Genomic DNA, 8,832 nt, shown 5'->3' on the forward strand with positions numbered 1-8,832 from the left:
AATATATGTCGTCAATTGAGGACTAGCATTTCGTATCTGACAAAGAAACAATAAAGATAACAATAAAATATTGAACAGTCTTATATTAAAACATGTATTATTTGTAAATATATATTACGCAAGTCATACAGAAGTGAAAACAACTGCATATATTGTTCGGTTTTAAAATGTTTAAATTGTAAATCAATTCTTCCTTTTCGCGAAATTCAAATGCATAATATAGCAAATTAATTAATGTTAAGTTTCTCTATTTAGATCCGATTTCACAATTCTGGAAACTGGATGACCTTCTCTCGTTATGGAACAGCGTAAACATGTTTTTCTTGAGAGTTGTATTTTTTTTAATATGCAAATGCGTTTAGAAAAATTTTAAAGAATATCAAAATGCAGTCAAAAATAATTATATTAATTGTTAATATTATTAATATATATTAATATTGCCGTAGTAACATATAATAATAATAATTAAAATAAGTCAATATCAATATTAATAATATTTCAAATTTTAAAACTTTCTTTAAATTATTTTTCGTGTTTCGTATGTCATGTTTGACACATTTATTTCTCTCTAATCATGCAATTTCTGATGAGTTTGGATTGAAACATCAAACATACATATTCCAATCATAATATGTTATTCCAGTCAGTGTTGATGCGCATGTGCGAAAAAAGCCAACTTGGCTTGGTCTGTTTCGAATTCCGTATTCCGTGTTCCGTTCCGATCTGTCAGTCAACATCAGTCAACATTTGCGCCTTCGTGCGTAAGCACTTTAACGTAGGATTAGTTTTGCCAGTGTAATTAACAAAATTGTCACGAAGAACGATATATATTTTAAAACAAAACTTATATCAAGATTGAATTTATTTTACAACAAACAAGAATAAAAATAGAAGAACATCACAAGAAAATAATTAAAAAATTTTGAAGAATATTAGAATATAAATTGGTTCTCCTCGTTTAACTTTTGGTGTCAAGAGAATCTTGTAAATAATAATTGTATATTTAGCATAAGTGACTATGGCATTCGTATTAAAAAAGGCTGGTGGGGTATTTCTACGTTTGAGCAGCGGTTTGTCAACCACTCGAGATTCTATAAAAATATCACGGGTGTGTAAACAACTTGCATAATTGTTATTGCGTTTTTATCAGATAACCTTGATTTACTCTATCCAGCATAATAAGATAGTTATTTGAATTCTATTTTGATTTCTTTTCTGCAATATTTCATACACAATTATTGAATTATTTATGGATTTTAATTATTTGCTTAAAAAAATTTTTTATATATTTTTTTATATTATGATCCCTCATCTTTTAATATATTTTATATCTTATGACTGCATGTATAAAATCAATGCATTCTTTATTTTGTGGCTCAACAAAAATTTTGTACATTAAAAATTAACATTAAGATATTTTAATATGAAATTAAACTTTTAAATTTTATTTAACAGGTATGCATTGCTAATTTCTCTATCAAAGCTGATATTCCGCAAGTGGAAGAGGAAGTTGAAAAGTTGAAAACACCAGTAGGGAATGGTAAAGTGTTCAAGAGCGTAGAGGAAGCTGTGTGCGATGTACATAACGGGGCTAAACTTTTGGTTGGGGGATTTGGTCTCTGTGGTATTCCAGAGAATCTAATAGCAGCCATACTAAATAAAGGATCTAAAGATCTAACTGTAGTTTCGAACAATGCTGGAGTAGAAGACTTTGGATTAGGTATATTGCTGAAGGAGCATAGAATCAAAAAGATGATTGCCTCATATGTGGGTGAAAATCCCGAATTTGAGAGGCAGTATCTCAAAGGTCAATTGGAAGTCGAACTAACGCCGCAGGTAATTAGGTTTCAAGATAAAAAATATTCGCGAAAACTCTTTTGCAATTTTTTACAAATTGGATCATTTTAGGGCACTTTGGCGGAACGTGTGAGAGCAGGTGGCGTCGGTATTCCGGCTTTCTATACTCCTACAGCTTATGGCACTATTGTGCAAGAGGGCAACGTCATTCTCAAGTATGATGAAAATGGTAACGCCGAGATTTCCGGCGAGCCGAGGCACGTGAATCAATTCAATGGACGGAACTACATATTGGAGACAGCCATCACTGGCGACTTTGCGCTCGTGAAGGCGTGGAAAGCTGACACTGCAGGAAATTTGATCTTTCGAAAATCCGCTAGGAACTTCAATCCTGTGATGTGCAAGGCGGCCAAGGTAGCGATCGTCGAAGTGGAGGAAATCGTGGAAATCGGCCAATTAGATCCTGATCAGATTCATTTGCCCGGCATTTTCGTGGACAGGATTGTAAAAGGACCTTCTTATGAGAAACGAGTCGAGGTTAGGGTTTATTTGTCTTAATTAATATTTCTCAATATCATTATGCATATTTAGTTGTGGACATTTCTTATAAATGCTATTTTTCCATCATACATAATATACACAGAAACGATCGACAAGACAAACTATGAAGCCTAAGAAAGTGACTCCAGCTAGTAAAGCGAGAGATAGGATTATCAGGCGTGCTGCCCTTGAATTTAAAGATGGAATGTATGGTAAATACAATAATAAGCATACAATTTGCCTGGATTAGAAGTACATACATATATCGATCTTAAGTAACATATATCCAAGTTCCTTTATCAGCACTTGATAAGATGAAAATCTTTACAGCCAATTTGGGAATTGGTATACCCATGCTTGCTAGTAATTATATCCCGAAAGATGTAAAAGTGACATTACAGTCTGAGAATGGTATTCTTGGACTGGGTCCTGTCCCAGAGACCGAAGCTGATATTGATCCTGATCTTATCAATGCTGGAAAAGAAACTGTAACAGTACTACCTGGTGCTGCTTACTTTAGTAGTGACGAAAGCTTCGGCATGATCAGAGGGTATGTGACTGTTTATTAGATTATTTTAAAAAGCTGGTATATCATTATTAGCATCAAGAAAGAGATTTAATTAAAAAATAAAATATCTAATGAAAAAATTTTTTTATGTTAAAAATTTCAAGAGTTAGGATACATATGATGATATATAAAAAAAATATTTAATTACTAGAAAATATAATATAATACATTTAGTGTATTATAATAATAAATATTAAACCTGTTCTCTTTGAACATTAGAGAACAGGTTTAATGTTATAGTGTTGTATTCTTTACAGAGGACATATTGATCTGACTATTCTTGGAGGCATGCAAGTATCAGAAAATGGAGATTTGGCCAACTGGATGATACCAGGTACATTAGTAAAAGGCATGGGTGGTGCTATGGATTTGGTATCTTCGCCGACCACAAAGGTAGTGATAACTATGGAGCACAAAGCCCGAGATGGAAGCCCGAAAATTTTGAAAAATTGCACTTTGCCTGTCACAGGTAACGTCTCACAAATATTTTAATATTAGTATTTTATATTATTATTCTTTCCTAAATTTATCTACGTTATTTTTATATTTTATTATTTAATATCAATACATTTTAATGCTGATACTTAGTAATATTTCTTTAGGTCAACAATGCGTAGATTTAATTATCACAGATTTAGGAGTATTTGAAGTGGTACCAGGAGAGGGATTAAAGCTTATCGAAATTGCCCCTAATATCGATATCAGCGAGATCGTCAGTTCGACTGGTTGTGAATTTAGCGTTGTCGACGATCTTAAAGAAATGGGACAAGTTGAAGTTGATGAATCGTGAATTGTAAATATATTTCATGAATTATAAATAACAAAAAAGTAAGTTTTTGATTTCTATTAATGTCCTTATAAATATGCTTACTATTAATGATCTTGTAATATTTCTGTTTTTTTATATATGCCAGTATCTCACGTAATTATAATGTAACATTTAAATTAGTAGATAATTGTTATAATTAATGAAATTAAATATCTATGTTAATTGCATTATTATATACGAGATGTTTGTTTTTTAAATGTACATATACAAATGTATATGGTTTTCTTTGTAATTATGTAATTATGAAAACGAAAAATTTATATATACAATGTGTATGTCACATTGTGAGCAAGTAAAGTCATATTAAATTACATTGCATACACTATATTGTAAGTAGCACACAAGCATATAAATGAAATATTTTGTAATATATATCTTACACAATAAAAATTTTTAACATTTTTTGATATGTTTCTATTTTCTCTCTCGATCATATGATATTAATCTTAATTTTTATGTTATTTACAATTTTATATACATTGAAAATTGAAATTATTTATATATATAGTGGATCAGTCAGCTTTAAATATCAATATTTGACTGCCAATGCAATATAATAATTGATATCCATATTATTCTCTAAATTTAGCCTTTACTTTAGCGGGTAATGGCAACAGATACAAAACGCTGTTCAGTATAATGAGACCGACGGCGAACGCTAAAGAAATCAGTAGATTCAGGTCCACGTTTAACACCTCGGATATGTTTTCACCCTCCTTGGTGAAGCGTTCTATCAGATAAGTTTTACCATCGGGATATCTACAGAACTCAGCAGAGCCTGGACAGGCAAAACTCTCGTTGTAAGGCAGATTGGACAAGATGGGCGTATCGATGACCAACTGGTTCAACGCCAGAGAAGCATATCTAGTTGGCAGCGCCGTCGACACCGTCGTTAGCCAATAGGGCAGATTTTTCAGGCTGCGAATTGCGCCAGAAGCAATCATCAAGGACAACAGAATCATGTACAGGACCACGATCGCACCGGTTATGGGGCGACCGACCACCATTAGCACGGCTACCGTCACTTGTTCAGCCACCACGTAACTGGACCACAGAATGCCGGAAGCGTACGCCCAAGAGGACAGGTCTAGCTCGAGAATCGGAACCAGAATTCCGATCGTTATCAAAGTTGATATGAAGCTCAGTGGAAGACTCAGCAAAGTATACGCAGTCAGAAACATTGCGCCACCGTAAAGACCCTCTCGCTTTTCTTGATAATATCTCGCACGGAAACCTGGAACTATATATATTAATTCTTAAAATTAAACTGAACGTAGAGATTAGAAGAAGATCCGCTTTAATATTTTAATTGTGAATGAATATTTTATTTTTCCATTCTCGATTGTTTCGAATACAATAAATAAAAATAAAAGAAAAAAAAATTGAAAAAAAACATCCTTGAAATTAAGAGAATTGGGTGTTTGTAAATGAATTAAATAGATATTATAATAAATTAGCGGAGATTCGGTAAATAGATTGCTGCTTATTACTTTTAAATCGATCTATTTTTTGACTCACATAAAAGCGACGTCACGGTTATTCCGGCTGCGTAAAATATCGTCAAGACATTGAAGATCAAACCGCCAGTCTGTAAAAATATCCTTGACTGTACGGGACTCGAATGTGAATACAGTACGCTCATTAGGGCAACCAGAAACGGCAGCAACAGCAGGCGAGCGGCGAAGTGTCCTAGGCCGGTTTTATTCAAGGAGAACGTAGCCGCCATACTTCGTCTAAATATAACAATATATATGATCACGAATTATTAATCTCTCTACAAGATGTTCCGAAACTGCCTTCGCAATTTTGCTGATAAAGATCGATGAGATTTCAAAATCTTATTTTAGATATATGCACTATGAGAAAATATCAAATATATTAAAAAATTGCAAGCAATAATTCGCAAAATTTTTTCTCCGAAGAAAAATTAACTGTAAAAAAGTCCTTGAAAATGTGACTCTTAATTTCGTTTAATTGACATGAAATTGTGTATTTTTATTAAAACTGTTCAAGAAACTCACAAATATAATGCCAAAAGAGTCGAGAAGCATCCAGGTTTAATTCCTCGCCCTAGACCCTTGTGCATGATGCCGAGAGCCGCATCTTTCATGGTATGCGATATCTGCGGCGCTTCCTTCATGTAAAGCACTCCGTCCACCTTGAATTTCTCGACCAAGACCGAGATTTGTTGATTCGACTCTAAGAAGCGATCTCTGGAGCGGCGATCAACGGTCGACAAGCAGACTGAAAAAAAGTAGTAAGATTATTCTTTAACATATCAAATTAATTAAACTGTTTTTCGTATCATTAGATTAAGAAATAAATCAATCAGTTTTTTAAAAGATTATAAGTCCAAAAATCTATTATGAAAGTTATAAAAAGTTATAAAAAAATGCATTATCTCCGAAATAATAAATGTTAAACAAAACTAAATTGTTTTTCTACGATACTTACGATAATACATCAGGGGATTCTCCAATTCCGGACACGGAAAGCCGATGTAAGTGAAGTAATCCAGCATACTCCTGGTAGGTCCTGAATAGACGACCGCGCCCAGACATAACAGCGTTACACGACTGACGAACGGCAGCACGTCGGATCTAGGTGTCTCCATAGTGAGGACGACAATGGAGCCGCGTCTGGTGGCGTAGGACCATAGCATCGAGACGATGAGGTACGTGTTGAGCGGATCCGTGTCCCAGGTCGGCTCGTCCAGCAGCAGCAGGGATGGGTCCTTAGCCAATTGCATTCCCAGCATCAGCCGTCGATACTCCGGTCTGGTGAGATCATTCACCGACCTGTTAGCAACTTGCGACAACGCCAAATCGGCAAGGGTCTGTCGCACCCGGGCCTCGCGATTGCTCAGATTGCTGAGCCACGTGGCATACGTCAAGGTTTGACGTACCGTCAGACTCGGCAGTATATGACACCTGTGGGCCACGTAGCCGCCATGACGTCGGAATAGCTCCGGTGTCAACAGGTTACCGTTTAGAGTAATCCTTCCTCTTGTCTCCCCCTCTGCCCTTCCGGCTGAAAAGACCAAGTAAGTTCAAGAGTTGTTATTTTGGTTAATGGCAGGCTAGTTCTAAGACTAGATGGAATCATTATAGACATTAATAATAATCTTATCCTCTTTTTCTTCGATAAAACTTAAATAATGTAATTTAATTATTAAAACGCGTGTGATGCAGAAATTCACAAAATATAATAAAAAGAATTAATCATAGAATGTAAATTTTAATTAAATTATGAAAAATTGAAAAGTTGTTGCAATTGACGCTATATTTTACAAACTTTTGCGAAATGCTGCAAATAACGAAAAGTATTATGTTAAAACAAATTAATATTAAAGAAAAAAATGAATTGAATTAATCACCGATAACATCGAGAAGAGCTCGCTTGCCGGAACCCTTCGATCCTAGAATAGCTAAGACTTCCCCACCGTGAACACGAGCTGATACATCTCTGAGTACTGCGGTAGGCTCGGATTTATTAACACAACTTCCTTCGATTACTACGGAAGTGGAATGAAATACGTTGGATATATCCAGAATACAATCGGATGGAATCATCTTGAGGATCAATATTAAGTTTGGTTCCCACAATTACATTCCTCGAGATAACGCTTGCGGAACTGTGTGAAGGTAAAAATTATAAAATTATTTATTTCGCACGTGTATGTGTGTGTGAATATTATATAATTTTTATAAAATATTGTGTGTGTGTGTGTGTGTATGTGTGTGTGCATTAATTATACATTATACATTAATTTTATCAAAAGAATAAATTTTATTAAATGCGTATTAATAAAAAAAAAATTAATTAAATAACTCGTGTAATTTAAAAAAATTTAATTTTTTAGCATAATATTATTATTCTAATTATTTTTAGTGCTAATACATTTTAAGGTATTAAAACATAAACGTTTAGATGTTGTTAAATATAATTTAATATTGTTAACAATTTAACATTTTTATTACTCTAAATACTTCTTATTTCATAAAATTATAAAATACATAAATTTTTGTTAATTAATCAAGACACATATAATAATATGTATAATATAAATAGTTTTATTTTCTTTGCAATGTATCTAAAATTTATTATTTAATATATTTTCACTTATTAAACCGAGACTTTCGGATAACAATGTTTTACATAATTATTATACATAATTAACTATAGTAAAAGAATTGAGTCTAAATTTAAAAAGAATTGAATCTAAATTTAAAATAAAAATCAGTCTAGAATTTTCTTAAATATCAATAAAGAGAAATACAAACTTTGCAAGATGTTATAAATTATATCCGTTGAAAATAACATTTGGAGTACACCAAGGAGCAGAACTGTCAGTAGATTCATGCGTCAATCGCGCACTTGATCATGTCCGGAGTTTTGGCCGTGTGTACTTTAACAAAGAGATGACGCTCGCGTTGACGAGTTGCCACAAAGAAGTTTTACAAAATAATAGTCTCGATAATGCCTTAACGATAACGCGAAACTGTGTTTTCGAATTATTGTCACGATGCGGATTGCAACGCGTACGAAGGCCGCCGCGCGCGGACGCTACGAGCGTAAAAGTGACTCGCTCGAGCGAGGCTGGGACGCAGGAAACGCGTAGCCGCAGGTAACGATACCTGGCTGGCTGGGAGTTGGCTCTCCTCGAGGTGAATGTCTTCTCCGACGCGAACTCGCGCGGTAGGAGGGAGACCGACCCAGGCCGAGAACATCGGCGTAAGCAGTGCGATGCGAGTTTTTCCGAAAGTCATGCGCGAGACATTGTCAGGATTCTTCGTGCGAAATATCCTAAATATACATACTCTGTTGTGTGTATAAATTATTTGAATATAAATCAGCAGTCTTATATTAAGTTACAAATCAGGAGGCTGTATGAAAGACGAACTATGTAAATTGTGAAGAGCGTTATAAGATATATATAAATTACGAAGATTAAAATATATTTTAGAAAATATATATGATGATATAAAAATAAACTGCTGCCCATTTCTTTATCACATAACTGTTCGATAATAATAAAAAAGTCAGAATTTTAATTATATACCGTTATTCAAAATTGTACGTTGATGTGAATCTTTGT

The 8,832-nt window shown here is 34.0% G+C and overlaps 2 protein-coding genes across 2 annotated transcripts; one reads left to right on the plus strand and one right to left on the minus strand.

The window, feature by feature from the left end:
* Positions 1–728: 728 nt before the first annotated feature.
* On the plus strand, positions 729–4,136 carry LOC126851407 (succinyl-CoA:3-ketoacid-coenzyme A transferase, mitochondrial). The gene is made up of 7 exons (XM_050595345.1): positions 729–1,108; positions 1,456–1,836; positions 1,909–2,334; positions 2,441–2,549; positions 2,668–2,887; positions 3,163–3,374; positions 3,508–4,136. Exons 1-7 carry the CDS (start codon positions 1,019–1,021, stop codon positions 3,693–3,695), a joined length of 1,626 nt encoding a protein of 541 aa, XP_050451302.1. The 5' UTR covers positions 729–1,018; the 3' UTR covers positions 3,696–4,136.
* LOC126851401 (ATP-binding cassette sub-family G member 5) lies at positions 3,735–8,157 on the minus strand. Its single transcript, XM_050595337.1, has 6 exons — positions 8,018–8,157; positions 7,111–7,368; positions 6,189–6,764; positions 5,756–5,978; positions 5,253–5,467; positions 3,735–4,974 (listed from the first exon to the last, which is right to left on the minus strand). Exons 2-6 carry the CDS (start codon positions 7,304–7,306, stop codon positions 4,307–4,309), a joined length of 1,878 nt encoding a protein of 625 aa, XP_050451294.1. The 5' UTR covers positions 7,307–7,368; positions 8,018–8,157; the 3' UTR covers positions 3,735–4,306.
* Between the last annotated feature and the right edge of the window lie 675 nt (positions 8,158–8,832).

The sequence above is a fragment of the Cataglyphis hispanica genome, chromosome 8 (genome assembly GCF_021464435.1).
Source record: "Cataglyphis hispanica isolate Lineage 1 chromosome 8, ULB_Chis1_1.0, whole genome shotgun sequence".
NCBI classification, from domain to species: Eukaryota; Metazoa; Arthropoda; class Insecta; order Hymenoptera; family Formicidae; genus Cataglyphis; species Cataglyphis hispanica.

What these genes read in the sequence shown, in the direction of transcription:
- LOC126851407 (XM_050595345.1), top strand. Translation starts at nt 1,019, where the DNA reads ATGGCATTCGTATTAAAAAAGGCTGGTGGGGTATTTCTACGTTTGAGC. An exon ending in ATTCTATAAAAATATCACGG is followed by an intron (nt 1,109 to 1,455) that starts GTGTGTAAACAA and finishes TTTATTTAACAG; the next exon opens with GTATGCATTGCTAATTTCTC. An exon ending in TTGCACTTTGCCTGTCACAG is followed by an intron (nt 3,375 to 3,507) that starts GTAACGTCTCAC and finishes ATATTTCTTTAG; the next exon opens with GTCAACAATGCGTAGATTTA.
- LOC126851401 (XM_050595337.1), bottom strand. Translation starts at nt 7,306, where the DNA reads ATGATTCCATCCGATTGTATTCTGGATATATCCAACGTATTTCATTCC. An exon ending in GAATCCCCTGATGTATTATC is followed by an intron (nt 5,979 to 6,188) that starts GTAAGTATCGTA and finishes ACTTTTTTTCAG; the next exon opens with TCTGCTTGTCGACCGTTGAT. An exon ending in AACCGTGACGTCGCTTTTAT is followed by an intron (nt 4,975 to 5,252) that starts GTGAGTCAAAAA and finishes TAATATATATAG; the next exon opens with TTCCAGGTTTCCGTGCGAGA.